The sequence below is a fragment of the Eutrema salsugineum genome, unplaced genomic scaffold (assembly GCF_000478725.1).
Source record: "Eutrema salsugineum unplaced genomic scaffold, Eutsalg1_0 scaffold_4, whole genome shotgun sequence".
NCBI lineage: Eukaryota > Viridiplantae > Streptophyta > Magnoliopsida > Brassicales > Brassicaceae > Eutrema > Eutrema salsugineum.
The window spans coordinates 5507929-5528403 of NW_006256686.1; the positions used below are offsets into that span (position 1 = coordinate 5507929).

General features: G+C 36.9%; 4 protein-coding genes and 1 long non-coding RNA gene across 6 annotated transcripts; 2 read left to right on the forward strand and 3 right to left on the reverse strand.

Annotated features, from left to right (window-relative positions):
• Positions 1-1459: 1459 nt before the first annotated feature.
• On the forward strand, positions 1460-2194 carry LOC112084405. The gene is made up of 2 exons (XM_024153532.1): positions 1460-1775; positions 1896-2194. Exons 1-2 carry the CDS (start codon positions 1460-1462, stop codon positions 2192-2194), a joined length of 615 nt encoding a protein of 204 aa, XP_024009300.1.
• A 2109-nt stretch (positions 2195-4303) lies between these two features.
• LOC112084624 lies at positions 4304-10676 on the forward strand. Its single transcript, XR_002898295.1, has 2 exons — positions 4304-4457; positions 10337-10676. It is a non-coding gene; the product is annotated as an uncharacterized LOC112084624 (long non-coding RNA).
• A 106-nt stretch (positions 10677-10782) lies between these two features.
• LOC18013656 (F-box/kelch-repeat protein At3g24760) lies at positions 10783-13190 on the reverse strand. The gene is made up of 2 exons (XM_006418633.2): positions 11852-13190; positions 10783-11096 (listed from the first exon to the last, which is right to left on the reverse strand). The coding sequence occupies exon 1, from the start codon at positions 13007-13009 to the stop codon at positions 11873-11875; it is 1137 nt and encodes a 378-aa protein (XP_006418696.1). The 5' UTR covers positions 13010-13190; the 3' UTR covers positions 10783-11096; positions 11852-11872.
• A 1160-nt stretch (positions 13191-14350) lies between these two features.
• Positions 14351-16020, reverse strand: LOC18013657. Its single transcript, XM_006418634.2, has 5 exons — positions 15903-16020; positions 15710-15806; positions 15114-15517; positions 14789-15035; positions 14351-14553 (listed from the first exon to the last, which is right to left on the reverse strand). Exons 1-5 carry the CDS (start codon positions 15906-15908, stop codon positions 14534-14536), a joined length of 774 nt encoding a protein of 257 aa, XP_006418697.2. The 5' UTR covers positions 15909-16020; the 3' UTR covers positions 14351-14533.
• Positions 16021-17879: 1859 nt separating this feature from the next.
• Positions 17880-20390, reverse strand: LOC18013658. 2 transcript variants are annotated; one of them, XM_024153788.1, is made up of 4 exons: positions 20176-20390; positions 19552-19697; positions 18172-19217; positions 17880-18095 (listed from the first exon to the last, which is right to left on the reverse strand). In XM_024153788.1, exon 3 carries the CDS (start codon positions 19215-19217, stop codon positions 18177-18179), a length of 1041 nt encoding a protein of 346 aa, XP_024009556.1. In that variant the 5' UTR covers positions 19552-19697; positions 20176-20390; the 3' UTR covers positions 17880-18095; positions 18172-18176. The 2 variants fall into 2 exon arrangements, with proteins under 2 accessions (XP_024009556.1, XP_006418698.1); XM_006418635.2 differs by having other exon boundaries at positions 18172-19238.
• Positions 20391-20475: the final 85 nt, after the last annotated feature.

Genomic DNA, 20475 nt, shown 5'->3' on the forward strand with positions numbered 1-20475 from the left:
ACGTTTTATCTAAGATGCTTGATGAAGCAGCTCAGAGAAGGGACATTGGATATCATCCTCGATGCCAAAACGTCCCACTCACACATTTGAGCTTCACCGACGATATTATGGTTTTCACGAATGGGAAAAAACGATCAGTTGAAGGGGTGCTGAAGGTCTTTGAGCAGTTTGAAAAATACTCAGGTCTCAGAATCAGTTTAGATAAATCAACCATCTTCATGGCTGGTATCCCATAGTCAGAACAGGACTTGATTCTTGCAAATTTTCCATTTGCATAAGGTCAATTACCAGTTCGCTACTTGGGGTTACCACTCTTGACAAAATGCATGCGACAAGGGGATTACCAGCCCCTTATAGAGAAGATTAGAGCCAATATTATCTCATGGACTGTCAGTTTTTTTTCCTATGCAGGGTGCCTGCAACTTATTCGATCGGTATTGATGAGCATTGCTAATTTCTGGCTGACTGCATTTCGACTCCCAAGCTCATGCATTGATGAAATAGAGAAGTTATGCACAGCATTTTTATGGTCGAGACCAACCTTGCAAGCACACAAGGCAAAAGTGGCGTGGGATATAGTCAGTGCCGTGCGAAGAGTTTAGGAGCTTAAGGCAAAATTATAAAGTGGAGTTTTTTCATATAATTACAAAATATTGAAAAAACATATAAAAATCTAAGATTTAATATATATTTTCTAGATAAAAGAGTTTTAAATGTCAAAATATTGGAAAGAAACATGAATATAGTTGCTTTTTTAAGTTATTAAATTCGTTAAATGCAGCAGTTTGTTTAGACGAAAAAAATCAAAGTACAAACAAATTTAGACAGATTGAAAGATGAAGAAAATAGAGCAAGGTGTAAGAAAATTGAAGAAGTGTTGACTAAAAATATTTAGATTTATATATTTTTGGAAGGGCTTGAGGCAAATGCATTTTCTAATACACTATAAGCACGACTCTGGATATAGTTACCAGGCCGAGAGTGAAGGGTGGTCTAGGGCTGAGACCACTTAAGGAAGCTAATACGGTCAATGTTTTGAAACTCATCTGGCGATTGCTGTCTCCTGCTGATTCAATGTGGAAGAGATGGATTCACTTGTATTTACTTGGCAAAGACAACTTCTGGTCTGCAAAGTTTTACGTAGGCATTACTCAGGATCTTGGATGTGGCGTAAGATTTTGAAAATGTGCCCTTTGGGTCAGCAGTTCCATCGGATGGAGGTGAAAAATGGCATGGGAACTTCGTTCTGGTATGACCAGTGGCAGAGTCAGAATTTTTTTTCATTGGGGAAAATAGGAGTATATATGATTTTAGAAATGGAGGCATTGGTATTAAGCTTTAATAAATTATACCAATTTTTTAAAATCATTGGGGGCGAGTGACCCCATCTCACATAATGTGACTCCGCCACTGGGGATGACCATTGGTGATCTCAGGGTCGGCTGATGGTAGCATCGATATGGGAATCTCTCTGAACGCCACTGTCAAAGAGGTTTTACAGAACCACAGGCGGAGAAGACATCGGAGTACTCTGCTTAGCAAAGTTGAGGATGATAATGATGTTTTAAAAGGCTTAGCTTCTCAAGCAGATGATATAGCTAAATGGAAGTGCAGAAGTGATGTGTACAAACCGAGATTCAAATCTAAAGATACATGGCTCCTTATCCAAGAAGTTCACCTGCGCTGTGACTGGCATGAGCTGACTTGGTTTAAGAACTCTACACCTAAGTTTTCCTTCTTCTTCTGGACAGTAATGCACGACTGTATTCAAACAGGTGATCGAATGTTAACATAATATGCAATTATTGATCCAGCTTGCGTTTTATGTAATCATCTCTTGGAGACAAAGCAACACCTGTTTTTTGACTGCTCTTACTCTACTCAAATCTGGGAAGCTCTTGTCAAAGGGATTTTGAAAGAGAACTACACGACAGCTTGGGATGCAGTCTTTCACAACATCAAACGTTTGGCCCCTGACAAAACAGCTCTGTTCGTGGCAAAATACGCTCTTCAAGCAACAATGTACAGTCTATGGAGAGAGAGAAACGCAAGGAAGCACGGAGAAGAGTCTTCTCCACCGTTAAGAGTTATCAAAACTCTTGACAAGGCCATTCGAAACCGTCTCAGCACCATCAGACTCCAAGGAAAAGAGTTTGAGAATGCTCTAGTTTACTGGTTCAGCACTAGAAATTAATGTATGCTTTCTTTTAAAAAATTAAAATCATGAAACACTTGATGTAAAGCAGTTTTGATTGAATAAAATTTTACATTCATTCAAAAAAAAAATTGGTTTGTGTTTATATAAGTAGTGTTGGATGCGATACTATATCCTTTCAAGTATATAAGAAATGCTAACTGATTTTATTTTATTTATTGTACAGGAAAAATACGAAAACTAAATGGTATTAATTAAGTCGAAGCGAGGTATGCGCAGAGACTTTTGATGATCCTTTCGATGAAAGCAAATAAGAGACACGAGTTTCATTGTTTTCAGATGGTGTAAACTTGCAGATGCAATTATTCGAACTATAACTAATTGTAATGAATTAGACATAACTATACATTAGTATATAAAGTTAAAAAACATGTATATATAGATCTATGCAAGCGTGCGTGGAAGTTTATAAATGAAAAGGTTGTTTGTATGGAAGTCACCAAATGGGTGATATCGATAAGTCATAATTTGCTTCAACATTTAGCGAAAGGCATGGAGAGCTTAAAGATTGGTCCCATACCGCGATCTCCCATTTTTAGACAAGCTTTTTATCTTTAACTTTTTTTCTTCATTTACTTTTTTTTTTTTACTTTTATGCCTATGTATTTTCACAATGCAATGGATCTTCCATTAATTTTAAAAGTATTTAATTTTCTTTTTCTGTCCACCCATTTTTCACTTTAACTTTGTTGGGTTTGACTCTTTGAAAAAACCGTCTACACTCGAAAATCTCCAAGTGGCTTACAATAAGAGATTTATACTATATATACCACCAACGGATTAATATTAAGCACTTTTTTTTCTTAATTTTGGAACTATTAAGGAGGAGACATAGGAATAAAATGAGCAAATATATATATATATATGTATATATAATATATATCTCCACTAAATGACTTTCTTTCTTTTTGGTCGTCAATAAAAGGACAAATTAAATAAGCTTTGTAGTGTAGCTTTCGCCAGTCAAATTGAAAAAATGTTAGGGAAATTATGGGGGACCGTAGGCCTCCACTAAACTCCAACCAAAACAAACCAAAACGATTTCATGACAATTATTTTACAATGATGGCATGTGATGTGAAACAGAAAGTAAATTGTTCATGAAAAACTTAAAATAAAAATGAGAAAAGTTTGCAACAATATTTTTCTCTAGATTATGGAGTCTTGGCTTTATTCTTGAAAGTGATGCTTAATCAAAAAATTTCTTTAAATGCCGTGTTAAAAAAACAAACTCAAGTTAGATTGATAATAATGCTGGAGTTGAAGTGACATGAAGTTTCTATTCTAATTTTTCTGTGAAGTTACATGGTAACATGAATATTTATGAATCATAGATATAGAAAAAAATATAAAAATAAAAAGCACGGTTAAATATTATCGTGTTTGCGATAAGGTTTGAAGATAATGCCATTTTTTCTTCGCATAAACACACATTTTGGAAATCATAAATTCATAAGCAAATGTATGAATACTGGATTGAAATAATGAACAACTTTTTATTTTTGCCCTTTAACTCTTTATTTTTGTGTAAAGCTTTGCGTGATTGGTTAATTATAATCTTGTAGGAAACTTTTAAATTAAAAACTTAGACCACAAATCGTGAAAAAAAATAAATATCGATATATATGTTATATAGTGTTGGAAGCACATGTTGTTGCACTTGCATGACCATTCGCGTTTTATATATATCCCAAGAAAAATTAAACTAGTTCGTTTCAATATGCAATTTTCTTTAGCCATATGTTTTCACCACTAAAAAGAATAGCGGAATCAAAATGACTAATCTGTAGCCAAAGAACTTTGACATAAATTGAAATTAATTAAAAATGAAAAGTGGTTATTAATTTTTTATTTGTCACTTAATACTATAGAATATACATCGAAACCTCGAAAAGTCTTGCATCGGTAGTTACCTAGCCAGGTTCGTAAAATGTAATGTTTCGTAAAATTTTTATTTGTTTATTTAGAATCAGAGAAGTTGCTACAATCTTTTTCCACAAAAACCGCGTTTTTGTAGAAAAGAAAGAAGGCGACGAAGTTTGACACTTCAAATTTATTTAATTCACTATACATTTCTTTTGTTTGCTTCAATCTATATATACACTACTGGTCGATGACATGTGAGAGAGGAACAAACTGATAATGAAGAAAACAACACAAGCCTTTCTTCTTCTAAGTTTGGTTCTTATACTAGGTCTGTCCTTTCAGGTTCGTGTCACCGAGGCTAGATTCCGCCACCTAGGTCAGTCTCTTCTTATTTCGAAATTCTATCAGTATCACAATAAAACTTTGTAATTTACACAATCTTAGTCATAAAAAATGGATTATACCCGGTGTTGGTAGCTCAACCGGTGGGCTGTTCAATTCGGTTTTTTGGTTCGTAAAAATATTATATTGAACCATATGTATTTTGGTTTGGTTCGGTTTGAATACTCTGATTTTTTTATTTCAACCAGAAATCATAACTATACTAGTTTGATAATAAAGTATGTGAATTCAATCTCCATGCTTGAAAATCATATTCACTAGAACAAATAATTATGCAAGATACCATAATCGTCTCTTTAGAAGATAGCAAATGAGTAATTATTCTATTTCAATTCGGTTCGGTTTTGATAAAAGGTGGAGAAGGTGAAGTCCTGAATTCGAATAATTACACAGAAGAAAATATGAATTATGTTGTGAAAACTTAAAAACTTTATTAATCACTGGAATGTATATATAGAGTACATAGGGAATCTAGGTTAAGTACAATGCTCTGATGGGCCTAATGGGCCGGTATAAGAGTCCATATATGATATGTGTTATAACACTCCCCCTTGGACGAGTGAACCGGGTCAGCTACTCAATCGGGATCTCGATAATGCGCTGGGGAATGTTGCCTCATTAAAACCTTACCAGGAAAAACCCAGTGGGACAAAACCATGGTGAAGGAAAAAGAGTACAACACGCATTACTCCCCCTGATTGTAGCATCACTGCAGATCTCTAAGTCTATACATTCCTATCTGTTTGACGAGCTTCCGGTGTGTTGAAGTAGGCAATGATTTGGTGAAGAGGTCAGCTGAATTCTCACTGGATCGGACCTGCTGAACGCTGAGAGTGCCGTCCTTCTGCCAGTCTGAGGTTGAGAAGAACTTCGGTAGAATGTGCTTCGTCCGATCTCCTTTGATATATCCTTCCTTGAGCTGAGCTATGCATGCCGCGTTGTCTTCATACATCACCGTGGGCTGTGTGTCTTCGTCCATACCACAATCTCTGCGGATGTGCTGAGTCATGGAGCGCAGCCAGACGCATTTCCTACTAGCCTCATGAATGGCTAGGATTTCAGCATGGTTTGATGAAGTGGCAGTGAGTGTCTGCTTCATTGATCTCCAAGAGATGGCTGTTCCTCCATGCGTAAAAACGTAGCCAGTTTGAGACTTGGCAGTGTGCGGATCTGATAGATATCCTGCATCGGCGAAGCCGACTAACCCATCTTTATTTTGGTTAGTATAGAAGAGTCCTAAGTCTTGAGTACCTCGAAGGTATCTTAGGAGATGTTTTATACCGTTCCAGTGCCTCTGAGTTGGAGATGAACTATATCGAGCGAGGAGGTTCACGGCGAAACATATGTCTGGTCTAGTGTGACTAGCCAGGTACATTAACGCTCCTACAGCACTGAGGTATGGCTTTTCAGGACCAAGGATTTCTTCATCATCCTTTTTGGGACCAAGAGGGTCATCACTTAAGCTTCTAACTACCATTGGGCTGGTCAATGGGTGAGCTTGGTCCATATTAAATCGCTTGAGTACCTTTTCGATATAAGACGATTGATGCACAAGGATTCCTCCTTTGATGCACTCAAGTTGTAATCCCAAACAGTACTTTATTTTGCCTAGGTCTTTCATTTCGAATTCTGCTTTTAAGCAGTCGACTGTTTGGGAGATCTCACCAGATGTTCCGAGGATGTTTAGATCATCCACGTATACTGCTATGATTACAAATCCTTTGTTTGAGTACTTCTTGATGAAGATGCATGGACTGATGGGGTCATTTTTGTAGCCTTCTTTGATGAGGTAATCGCTGAGGCGGTTGTACCACATACGCCCGCTTTGTTTCAGTTCATACAAGGATTTGTTCAGCCTGATGCAGTATTGATCTCGAGATGCATTTTTGTCTTTTAGTTCAATGCCATCTGGGAGTCTCATATATATTTCGTTGTCCAGGGGCCCATAGAGATATGCGGTTACAACATCCATTAACCGCAGATCAAGATTTTCTCTTATGGCCAGACTTATGAGGAATCGGAATGTTGTTGCATCCACCACTGGAGAATAAGTCTCCTCATAATCGATTCCGGGTCTCTGTGAGAATCCTTGTGCTACAAGCCGTGCTTTGTATCGAACGACTTCACCGAGTTCGTTCCTTTTGCGCACAAAGACCCATTTGTGGCCCACTGGCTTGATGTGTGATGGGGTCCGGATGATCGGACCGAACACGTTTCTGAGTTTGAGACTCTTTAACTCCACGTTTATGGCTTCTTTCCATTTTAGCCAATCTGTTCGATGTGTACACTGTGTTATTGACGTGGGTTCTAGATCCTCTTGCGTGAGCGCAACATCAAGTGCTACTTTGTATGCAAAGAGTGCATTTAAGTCGACTTCTTTTCGATTCCATTGTATTCCGGACATATTGTAATTGATGGAGATCTCATTGTTATCTTCTGAACCTGGAGATTCGGCGTCCCAAACTTCCATTGAGGGTTCATTAGATTGAGTCTCAGCCGCGGCTATGTCTGATATTGCAGGAATCCCGGTTTCGGTTATTGCACCTTTCTTTGATTTCCGGGGATTCTTATCTTTGGAACCGAGAGGTCTGCCCCGTTTGAGACGTGGTGCAGACTCTGTAGCAACTTGGGTCTGTCCCGTTGGGACAGCTATTCGTACTGGTGCATTACAAGCTGGGATGTACGATTTGGTTACTTTGGTCGGGTCAGCAAAGGAATCTGGCAATTGATTAGCTAGCTTTTGATAATGAATAATCTTTTGGATCTCTGAATCACATTCTAGAGTCCGAGGATCTTGCCAATTTAATGATGTTTGATTCCATGAAAGATCTTTGACCAGCTTGTTTGTCTCACCACCTAAAGAGGGATATACCGATTCATCGAATTGGCAATCCGCATATCTGGCCTTGAAGAGATCTCCAGTGGTTGGCTCGAGATATCTTATGATGGTGGGAGAGTCAAAACCAACATATATTCCCATCCTTCTTTGAGGTCCCATTTTGGTTCGATGTGGTGGAGCAATGGGTACATATACTGAACACCCAAATGTTTTGAGATGGGAGATGTCTGGCTCATGACCCGAGAGTAGTTGAGATGGGGAATATTTGTGTTCACTAGATGGCCGGATGCGTATGAGTTCAGCAGCATGTAATACTGCATGTCCCCATGCTGAGGCCGAGAGCTTTGATCTCATGAGTAATGGTCGGGCTATCCATTGAATGCGTTTAATGAATGATTCAGCCAATCCATTTTGAGTATGGACATGTGCTACAGGATGTTCCACGGTTACCCCCATGGCCATACAGTAGTCATTAAACGCTTGTGAGGTAAATTCACCAGCATTGTCAAGGCGGATAGTCTTTAGTGGGAAGTCAGGGAAATGGGCCCGCAATTTTATGATTTGGGCCAAGAACCTAGCGAAGGCTTGGTTCCGAGAGGACAAGAGACAAACATATGACCAACGGGTCGATGCGTCTATAAGGACCATGAAGTACCGGAATGGTCCGGAAGATGGATGTATAGGTCCACAGATATCGCCCTGGATTCTTTCTAGGAAATGAAGTGTTTGTTTAGAGATTTTAACTGGTGAAGGCCGAGTGATCAATTTGCCTTGAGAACAAGCTGTGCACATGAGGTGTTGAGGATAAGCTCGGTTTTCTTTGAGGGTATGCCCTTGAGAGTTTTGAATTAGTTTACGCATCATATTTGCACCGGGATGACCGAGCCGGTCGTGCCAAATAGTATAATCAGTAAACCGGGCTTTGAGAGTGGTATTAGCTTCAATCATACTGACTTTAGCATGGTAAAGTCCAGTAGAGAGCGCGGGTATGGTTCGAGGATTTGTTTATGGCCGTCTACGGTTTTAGTGACTAGGAGGGATTCTTTGTTCCCTTGACCTTGGGTTTCTATGTGGAAACCATTCTGTCTTATATCCTTGAAGCTCAGAAGATTTCTCTTCGAACTAGGAGAATATAGAGCATCTGGTATTTCAAGTTGTGTGCCATTTGATAGCAACACATAGGCATGGCCATATCCTTCGATAAGGTTTGAGGGACCCGCGATGGTGCTAATATTTGCGGTTTGATAGGTTAGGTTTATGAAGTAACTTTTGTTTCTTAAGATAGTGTGGTTGGATCCACTATCTACGACTATGGTTTCCATTTGCTGGTGTGCTTCATTATGAATAGAAGATAGAATTCAGTATTGAGGAATTCAGAAAATGTGATAAATCATAAAGTAAAGCAGTGTCTGAGAATAAAGGCAAATGGAAAAAAAAATGAAACAAATCCCAAAATGAAAAAAATAAAGAACAAAATCAAATTGTATCAGAGTTTCAGATGATTGAATTAATCGAGGAGATCAGCTGTTTCATAGTCCATGGGGTCGGTCTGCTCGTTTGTGGTGTTCTCATCATCAAGGAGGTCGTCACCTTCCAGGTTAGCCGAATATAATTTCGGTTAATGAGAACCAGGTTTAGCCGGTTTTAGGCGGTTTAGGAGGAACCCTAGGGGAGCCGAATATGATTAGGGTTTTATCTAGGGTTTTAACGGTTTGGAAAACATATTTTGGATGTGATTTCGAGATCTATAAGATCTGTGGTCGATGGTTTTAATAATTTCACAAGGACAACAAAGAAATCACGTGAAAAGGACTAGGGTTTAAGCATTATGACTTACGATTTTGAAGATTACAAAATCGTGAATCAAGTTTAGGATTTAGGGTTGATTTTCTTAGTTTATTCAATCAAGTGTTTCAAGCAAGAGAATCAACAATCAAATAAGCTGCAACAAGCTTATTAAACATGAAGAAAAACGAATAGGTTTATGCCATAAACATGGCCAAAAACGGTTGTTAGGTTTTTGTAGATTAGGGTTTTATAAAACGAGTTTAAAACCTTTGAACATGCATAAACTTGTAATTTAAACAATCAATCAACAAGTTATCAATCAATCATCAGAGTATCAAACACTTTCAATCAATTAGAGATCGATTTTTTTTTTTTTTTTTTTTTTTTTTTTTATAGGGTTTTGAAGTGTTTAAACAACAGGTTCTATGGCTCTCAGTTTTAGAAGATACCTTTTCCACCTTTGGATTTCTGACAGGCTAATGAAACTGGGACCTAATAGACCTCAGTTAGCCGCTACAAATTCCAAGGATTGATCACCAAAACTGGAGAAGCTGCTGGTTGAAGAAGGAAAAACTCGGATCTGGTTTTTTTTTTTTCGGTTGATCGTCGTGTACTGTAAGTGTGCGTGAGGGCGCGTCCGACGTTGGATCGACAAACGGTTTTCACCAGTAGATTCGTCTCGTCGAGAGCTTCGATTTGATATGTAGATCGTCTTCTGGTTCCTCACGGTTTGGAAGATATGCGTCTTTTAAGTTTCGACTTGCTTTTAGGGTTTTGGTGGTGGCCGGATTTATTAGGGTTTTTCGCTCAGAGAGTCTTATCGTGCTGATAACATGTTGTGAAAACTTAGAAACTTTATTAATCACTGGAATGTATATATAGAGTACATAGAGAATCTAGGTTAAGTACAATGCCCTGATGGGCCTAATAGGCCGGTATAAGAGTCCATATATGATATGTGTTATAACAAATTAAACCTAATCCGGTCTCCAATTTTTTTTTTTTTTTAAAATGAAAAATAGAATAAATTATAGACATAAACCCGGGATAAATAACACTTTCTCCATTTTAGAATAGATGATGTTTAAGGTTTTTATATATACAGCTAAAAAAATTATTTAACTATTGACTATTGTTCACTTTTTCCTAGGCTAAAACATCAATAATATCTCCGGTGATTTTTTCTTTCTTTTAACATATTATTGACTCATCATGTGTGTTAAAAGGTGAGGATCGGATACTAGCAGAACCATCCCCACCATGTGGAGCTTCTCCTAGGAGAAGTCAAGTTACGGGACTAATGAACAAACACTGCAAAAGAGTTCGAAGACCTCCTCGTGGTCGTGGACATTAGTAGTGCTCTCCGGCCAAGAGGTAGCAACGTTGATGAGTATTAAATTTATAAGCAACCAGAAATGTCCAGAATAAAATTCGTCCTCAATGTTTAAGTTTAGTATTAACTATAATCATACCAAATTATTGTTTGCACGCTATGCCAAAAGATTATAGCTTAATCGAGACCCTTTAATTTCTTTAATTTAGTATTATCATATCATCTTCTTCGCTTTGCCACTTTCTCTGTCGATTAAACTAGCTGCTTCTCCCAACAGATGAAGATCAAAATATGTGAATTTTAATACATCAATTAGAATTCTATAAGAAAGTAGCACCCCTTGTAAATACATTATTAATATAGAAACTCCAAAGATTCTTGAAAACAGAAAAGGCATTAAGAGTTTGAAGCAATATAAATATACAATTGACGTATAGATGTTCTACTAAGTCACTGGCATACATACACATATATGGAATCGACAGTAGAAACAAGAATTAAGATATAACAACATATAAACCAAGACTTACAAATCAGTTTTCAACAATTATCACCTAATTACATACTATAATGATTACCATGATAAATCGATAACCATCTGTATACGCTTTCCATTATTCATCTTCTCCTTTCATCTCCACTTTACATTATCACTGCCAAGTTATAAGAAGCAAAGCCTATTAGTCAATATAACACAGAAACTGTACCAATACATTAATGGTCGAAGCAACAAGAACCCTAAATTAGCTAAGAGATTGTCACCACACAACCACTTATATCTATCGGCTCAAATTCCATGGATGGTAAGATAGTTACTGGATTTTTAAAAGATTCAAATGTGATGGGTTTCTGAATCTCTTTGAAAGCCCTAGATTAGTTAAAAACAAAACGTGTTTCAAAAAATTACCATCACCAGAAACAAAGCCTGAACAAGACACAATGTCAAATGACATTTTCATCTCTAATCACCAGTGAAAACTCTCCTACCAAGCGTCACTATAACGATTACCAATCTGTGGTAAATATCTTTGATCATCTAATACATCAATGGAAAAAGCAACAAGAACCCTAAGTTAGCTACAAGCTTTTGAACCAAGATATTGTCAACATATAATCACTTATATCTATCGGCTCGTATCCCATGGATGGTAAGATTACTACTATTAGTACTGGATTCTAAAAAGCTAACCTGAAGCACAAAGATTCATATGTAATGGGTTTCTGAATCTCTTCCTAAGCCCAATAGAGAAGGTAAAAACAGAACGTGTTTCAAAGTATAAACCATCACCAAAACAACAAACAAAGCCTGAGCAAGACACAATGTCAATGACATTTTCATCTAGTTACCAGTGAAAGCTATACAAACAAATGAAGTTGTAAGAGACTGAGCGTGGATGAATCATCATACCAGTGGCATAAGCAGGCAGAATCAATGGTGGATCGAACCAATCCGAGTCTCATCGGAGTGGAAAACATCGGTGATCGACACAGCCGAGCAGAAACTAACGAGTTTATGAAACTTGTTGACAGGGGAAGGCAAATGAGGAACTTTTCTCCATCTACACTTTCCTTTCTCAACACCAATCTCACAGATACAAGCTGGATACTTTTTATGGCAATCTTCATTGAACACATAGATAAGATTCCCAGAGCCAACACATTTCAAAGTCCTAAACTTATCTCTATCTTCCTCATCCTCATTATCAACTAACCCAGACAACAATTCCTCAGGCATGATCGCGATTTCGCTGAACTCCATCGAGCCTTCTTCAATTCTCCAGAGATTAAACGAAGAATTACACATCCCACCAAGAACAAGCATACCATCACACGAATTAAGGAAAGCAAAAGAGAGACCTGGTGGTCTAAGCGTCTGAACATCGCTCCATGTGTAAGTATCCAAGCAAAAGGAAGAGACGAAGCACGAATTGATATCGAATACGTAGAATTTCCTCTTCCACAAAGCGGAGCTTAGGGTTTCGTGAGCGTTGGATCTGAAATCGGCGGGGAGTGGAGGACAAAGCTCCCATGAATCGAGAGCTGGGTCGTAGACCTGAACGGCTAATCGATCATCGATGTCGACTAATCCGCCGATGGATCCAACTCCGCCGACGAGGATTAGCTTAGAGGAGCCGGAGCGAGTCGAGAAAACGGCCAAAAGAGGGCTAATACGGGGAAATCGAACAGGGGAAGTGAGACGCCAACGAGGTTTGAGAATTGGAGAGAAGGCGAATCGAGGAGCGGTGGTGAAGAGGAATCGATCGGAGCCGACGAGGTGGACGGAAGGGAAAGAGGCGGAGGGAAGACGGAGCCAAGAGTCGGAGAGAGGGTCGAAGGCGAAGGATTGGTTGTGAAAGGAGGAGGTGTTGTGGATACCGAAGAGGAAGAGCCATGGAGAAGAGGAGGAAGAAGAGGAAGGAGGAAGGGAAGTGATGATTGATCGCCATAGCTTTGAGACGGAGGAGAAACGGACGAGAGAAGGGATTGGGAGGCGAGAGAGGATTGATTCGGTGACGTCGATGTTTAGAGCATTGAAGCTTGAAGATTCAGGATTTGTATCTGACATTTTCTGAGCTTTGATGCTTTTCTCTTTGATTTTCTGAAGAAGAAGAAGAAGACAGAGAGAGTCTCTCTTCGAGGGAGATGAGTGAAAAGTGCAGCGATGGAGAACGTGTGACGGGAAATTCGCGTGTTTTTTGGAGAATTTTAACAATAGATTATTTAAATAATTTGTTTTTTTTTTGTTCGACTTTTTGTGTTTGTTTTTCTTTTGAAATTTTGCAAAAAGAAATAAAAAATAATGTGTAGACATTTGTTTTCTTACAAGTTAAAAACATCTTACCTGTAGTTTAAATTTTTTTTTTTGTGTGTGGATAAATACCTTAGTTTGAACTTTTAATTTGCGATTGACCTTTTTTGTTACAATGAAACAATTAAGTTGTTATTTTAAAACACCACATTTTAACAATGCAAAAATATTTTCACAAACTAATGACACTAAGCCGAACGGCCGAAGCCAACATACAATGGTTTTGTATTTTGTAAGTTAGAAATACAATCTTACAATCTAAAAATACAATGAATTTCTTGGTTTTCTAAAAAAATGCAAAATATATTCGTTTCGTTTTTAAACAACAACTGTGTTTCGTTTTTGACGTTTTAAATTTTTTATTTAATTCGTTCGAATATGTAAGTTTAATCTATATATACGTGACATTGCTTCTTCTTTTTTTACTCTTACATCATTATCAAAGGTAACATGCTATAATCAAATTTAAATGAAATGATGATCAGTCGATCAAATTCACTTATCTGCAGTTGCAATTATGATGAAGAGCTCCACGAATAACATTTCACACACATATCTTCTTGCAATATAAATAATTTCTTTCAATACATTTTCCACAATGCAAAACGTTTTAAAAAAAAAATAAATAAAGTGCATAGATTGAGTTGGAACAAAGATAATACATGGCAACTTCCACGCTCCCAGTGGAGTTGGTTGAAGATTTTATTCCACGAGGTGGTTGAAGGAGAAGGCAAAATACATCAATGTTTAGAGGTTTATACTCTAGGATCTCACATCCAATGTGATGACTTGATTTAGAAAATGACAATTGAGTATTTTATTCAAGGGAAATAAATTTAAAAAATGTTATCATGAAATAACAAAAGAGCATCGACAAAAACTTAGGAAGAAATTTGGCTTGACATATTTTAGTAATTTTCTGCCTATGGAATTATGATTATCACGATTCTGCTTGGTGTGAAAATCATAATAACACAATAAACCATTTTATTAATGGCCCATATTTGGTATGGTGTATGTATAGATGTAACATTAAACCATTTTACCGATGGCCATCTAGCTAATTCGATATACCATGTTAAACTTTAGAGGGAAAACAAGAAACGTAACTTTTGTCAGATAATTTTTCTTATATGAATTACATAAAATACAAAAGAAAATTGAAATCATGAAAACAATGGTTATATATTAATTACTCAAATAAAATCTTTCAAAATTTGTTTACCGAACGAGAATCAATTGGTTGTACTTATCATTGTCGTCATCCACATCTTCTTCTCTTCATAACTCTAACACCACAACTGCAAAATATATAAAAGAAACGAGACTATTAAATACAAAATAAACAGTCACAAAGAACATAAATTTTATAAGCACTTGAGAGCATCATTAATTTATTGGAATAATTCATTATTGCGAATCAGATTTTCAAGATAATTAATTGTTTTAAATACCAAAAAATTACTGATTTTTAAAAGGAAAGTTATAGGTACGGGAAAATTCAAAAAACAAAAACAAAATTATAAATGATCTTACATTCAGAATCAGTAGTGATCCAGTTGCCTTTCCTGGATCGACATGGATATAGTGGCGTAGGACCCAAGGAAACGAAGATTGATGGTGAAGAAACTATGGAGATGTGATCAGAGGAAGAGAGTGTTGTGCAACTCTCACAACTCTCATATCTCAAACTTATCTTTGCAGATTCACAACTCATCCTTTTTGATTCTTCATTCACTTCTCTCATCATCTTCAACTTTCTTTGGTTTCTTGACTCCATTATCTGCAAATCTATATGTTTCATCAATAAAATTGGTTTACTAATCCATTTGAGTAATTCTAAAGGGTTTTATGAACAGACCTTAGGGGTAAAGAATTTGACAGCTTTGTCGGATTTGGCTGCCGCAGCCCATCTAATAAGCTCCTTCATCCTTAAAAGTGTGGCCTTAGCTTTGCCCTGCTCGCTTTTTTCCTTCTCTTTACTACTTGTGTCATGTTTCTCTGGTTCAACGACTTTGATAGTCTTTTTAGGATCAAATCTTGTTGATATCACTTCTTCTTCTTCTCCTCTTCCTCCTTTCTCCTTTGACTTTGCCATGGAGCGAAGATACTGTTCTTTCCTATAGCTGATAAGTCTTTTTAGAGTCAATGTGCTATAGAAACAAGCTTCAGCTACATCTTTTCTACACCATAACCAGATTCCTCTGTATTTCTTTTGTTCTCTATGTTTAGACCCTCTTGTTGATGATCTTCTTGTTCTGCGATCTGCAGGACATGGATCACGTTAATTACAAGATATATAAGATTATGAAATATATTTGAACTCAAAAGATATATACCTAAAAGTTAACTTATCTAATAATAATAAAAATGTAATATGTGCAAGATCTTTTGAAAAGTTAACCATCTAGTGTTGTACATTGTGATCTAATGATCAAGAAATGTTTTGTTACTTACTTTGTAAAGTTGTGGTGGGTTCATGATCAGTACAACTGATTGAACAGGACTCTGATCTCTCTGGTGCCTTTCCTAACTTGAAGAGCCATTGAAAGATCTGGTCAAAACCCAAAAGTTCAATCTCTTATAAATATGCTGCATTTTTGTTATAGACACATTTGAATGATACATAACACATGTGACTCTGACTAACCTCCATGTTCTGGCTGAAGATGCTTTATGGGTATATTATAAAATAGAGTTTGTGAGATTATTCGCGCTCACAAATGATTAGAGACTTTGGATCAGAAGATGAAGACAAGAGATGACTTGGGAAAACAAAAAGATTCAAGTGTTTAAATAATTTGTTTGACTCAATCTAATTTGGGGTGTATAAGGAAACACAACGTGACCTTGTATCAAAGTGGGGTTTTGTAGATGCACATTCTTCTCTTTAGATGTACTAAAAGGATGTCACTTAGCTTCAAGGCTTTGTTGCCATTACTTGTTGCCACACACTTGCAAGTCATGTCATTAAATTTCATGGGGTCTCTCAATAAATTTTCCGGGAAGTTAGAATATTTTAGACCATTTTAAAGCATGAGTACACGTGTATGTATGTTCACCTTGCTACTAGTTGTTACTCAAGTTACCTAATTCGAAATAGTGAACAATATGATTAAAGGAGATTTGATGTTCATGTATAAACGCTAATTGTAAGATTTTAATCTCAAACACATATTCTAACTAATTAGTGTTACATAAAATTAGTAACGCCGCGTTGGTAATAGCGTAGAGCTGAATAATACATGGGAAATATTTATCCCGAATAGGTCACGAGAGATACAATCATACAAGCCAAATTTTTTTTCAGAAAACAAACATAAAAATAGAACTTACTTTTTAACCAAGAAAAAGAATTTTGCAAAAGTAACAAACTAAACAAACAGAGTTACTAATCCCAATTTTCGTAGTTCTTTTCGAAACAAGATTAGTCATGTTTACAGGGTTGAGCAATTATTAACAAAACGACCGGATACTATATTGTGCAGGGGACGAGAACATGCAGGAGCCACATGGAACATTTTGAGTAAGATATTATTACTAAAGAATCCATTAAACTGATTGATAACTCAAAGAACTAAAAAAACATCTTATAACAAAACAATCCAATAGATAGAAATATGATAAGTTGAGATCCCCTATTCAATGTGATTCAAGTTTCTGTTTATAAGATGCATCATTTGAAAGTTAAGTGCATACTTTTTGTTTTAATTGCTTTTAATGTTAAGCTATATTAATCTATATGCTTGATACCATACCTAGAAATGGGCTACACAAAAAGTCCCCGTGGAACATGAAATGAAACTGAAACGCAACAAATCTTGGAGGTTTTAGACCTCAAAAGGGAAAAACACCGACTTCTATCCGATGGCGGATGAGTTAGAAGAGAGATTAGTCTATTATGAATTAGTACAATCTACCTTCAAGTCCATACTTATGATTGATCACAAAAACACATTTTAAACTTGGCTATTTGACATGGATATTTGATATTTGAAATTTTGCTAAACTTTAAATTTAAAAGGTTTAGGCAGGGCCGGTCTTATATAAAGCACATAAAGCATGAGGTTTAGGCCACTGATTATACTTAATAATTTAAGGGACACTCTTGGAGATGGTTCTAGAGGTTTCTAATTTCCGGACAACTGTGCATGGCTTTGGTTATTGGAGTATAATTCTGTGTGGGGAGGTGCTATAGTCTATAGCTTTCGGTATCAAATTAAATTCTAATGCCGTCGCCTGAATTCTGCGAGATCGAACGTGTTATGGTTCATGCCCGCATGTGCATTTACAAGTGACGTGGCCATATCTCAACCTTTGGACATACTTCAACTACAGTACCAGCCACTGGTCCCAAGTAACAATTATGATATCTTCTTGTTCTGGCCAGGGTCTGTCCAATATGTGTCATCTTTGTGTTCTTGACGTCAATGTTAAAAAACAACTCCAATTTGTTTTGTTTTGCTTGCCTAACAAATTAGCAGTAATTAAGTGTTGTAAAAGAGGTTATATTGCCTATTTATTGCAAAATTATACCATAATTTCGATGTACTTCTCGATTATGGATATAAACACCATAATTCTATGAACCCAACTTCTAAATAAGAAACTTCATAACAACCAAAAGAAAAAGAAAACACTTTTCCAAATGTAACAATTAATATAAGACATTGCATAAAAAACCATACTTTAAAATACAATGAGCGACTAAACGAAGCTCAACAAAATAACATTTACATAAAAAAAAACACCAACAAATCCTAAGCCTCTCGGGGGATTTCAGCAAAAACCTTTCCTTTTTGCATCGGTCTGGTTCTAACCCGAGAGAATATCGATATAGCACCTAAACACAAAACCAGTTTTCTTCAGTAATCAAAAATGTTTCTTCTTCCTACAAGCCATAAAAAATCGAATTTTACCGGTCTTATCGAGGATGGTTTCCACTTGATCTAGGCCTTCCAAACCTTCTTCTTCTTCTTGGAACTCGATTCAAACCATCCCCTGTACCTTCATGTACACGCAACTCATCATCATGATCATTGTGATTATGTTCATCTTGCAAACCCAAAAGATTCTCTCCCCAAAGCAATCGCCTATCTGAAGAAGATGAACGTCGATGATGATTATTCCTCCATGCCCTTGACCTGTGAGTTCTTGATCCACCACCACCACCACTTCCACTACCACTAGAACCTCCATTGTTTTCAAGAGAACCAATCATCTGAAACAATACAAACGTAGTCCAAAGGTCGCTACCTCCTCCATTTCCAGATTCCCTCTCACCTGAGAATCTATCTCCGTTTTCTATAACATAGTCTCCTACAACAACAGCACCAGGCATAGCAGAACGTATTGCACTGACTATATCTCCATACTCCCTCTGGCTCTCGAGGCGTCTCCAAGCTAACTCTCTTGTTGGATCAGTGTCTGAAGGACGAGTTGTTGGATGTATCCTTCTCGCATGTCGTCGCAGATCCTGGTAGTTACCGGTAAACGAGCAGGACTCTCGTGAACAGCTTCGGTTCTTCATGTCAAGATAACTTCTCACTTCTTCTACAACTTTCCACCCTAAGACAGTACCTCGGCAAAGAGGACATTTCAGGTTCGTAATTTCCTCTGACTGTTCTTCTTCTTCTACTACTTCTTCCACTCTCCTCCTCCTCCTCAGAGACTCAGAATCCCCAACAGAGACTTGGTTTCCAGACACATGCTCGTTATTGTTAGCCTCGGGATTTGGATCATTTGGAGATTCGGAATGTAGTTTCTTGAACCTGTCGAGGCAGTTAGAGTGTCGGTAACTTGTGTCACAGATGTATGACCTGCAACCTTTGTCGTGAGAGCTGCACAGCAGTAGAACAGCATTATGTGGGTGATCCATGCAAACAGGACATGAAACCTCATCCAGTTCTTTGTGAAGAGCATGAGCATCTGACTCGGTACTTAGTTTTCGCTTTACACCAGCCATCTTGTAAAAGCACTGTGTAAGCTACTCACGCATAAAGTTAGAAACACTAAAACCATGTTTTATAAAAATTACTTTTTGTTTAGTCATAAAAAGGGGCTAATCGCAAAGAAAATCAATCATGTAGCAGCAAGAACAAGATTAGACACCAAATATAATTCTTATGAGTATACATCACCAAAAACAGAAGAAAATAGATATCTTCCTACTAACTCATGGTCTTGAAACTAGGAAAACAAAAAACTTAGCATACCAGAAGAATCTTTACACATCAGAAGAAGAAACAAATTGTTTTACAACTTCACCAAGAGAGATAGCTAGCTGGAAATAAACTTACCGAAAGAGAGCAATCTTATTAAGCAGCCTGTTGAGAATCTACTTTCTTACTCTTTGAGCGCTGCTAAACTCTTAACTTCAAGATCACTTTGTTAAATCGCTGACCAAATGCAACCACCAAACAAGCAACCCAAATGTCCTTAAAACCTGCATTGACATCCCAAAAAGAGATCAAATTTATTAAAAATGACCAAAACCCATTATTCATCAACACAACTTAGATCCACACATATCATCCAAACCATTATCAAATTAGTAATCGAGCAACTAGTGTAATCATCCACTAAAATACCAAATTCTATGTATTCAATGCCAAAACCATTTAAGAGTTTGGCTTATATTAGAAACTATCAACTTAAATTCCCAAAGTTGAAGACAACAACCATGGAAAAGAGAAAGCACACAAATCCAAAGTTGAATATAAATCCAAAGCCAGATTCTTTATTGATCAATTACCCTAAAAATTTCCAAACTTTCTTCCTAAATCTCCAAAATTTTCAACGACAATCAGCGGCAAATACATCAATACTCACAACCATATCTATCAAATTTAACACAAACAATACAAATCAACCGATCCATCACAACTAGATTTCCGATCAGAAAAGGGAAAAATATAACGTACAATGAAATCAAAAGCAAATCGGCTAATAAAAAAAGTCGAGGAATTTGATCAAGATTCGTTTTTTCCGTCTCAAAATAATTCGATTCGGATGATAAACTTCGATTCTCTCTCTATTTTGGGGGTGATGATGATGATGCTGAGATTTAGGAATTTGGGTTAGGCGAAACAAAGGAGAATCGATGATTTCTCACACTTATTATTATTATGGTTTTATCATCACAAAACATCGCACTTGCTCATTTTATATTTCCATTTTTTCCATATTATTTAAATCCAAATAAAAAAAACTGCACGCTGTAC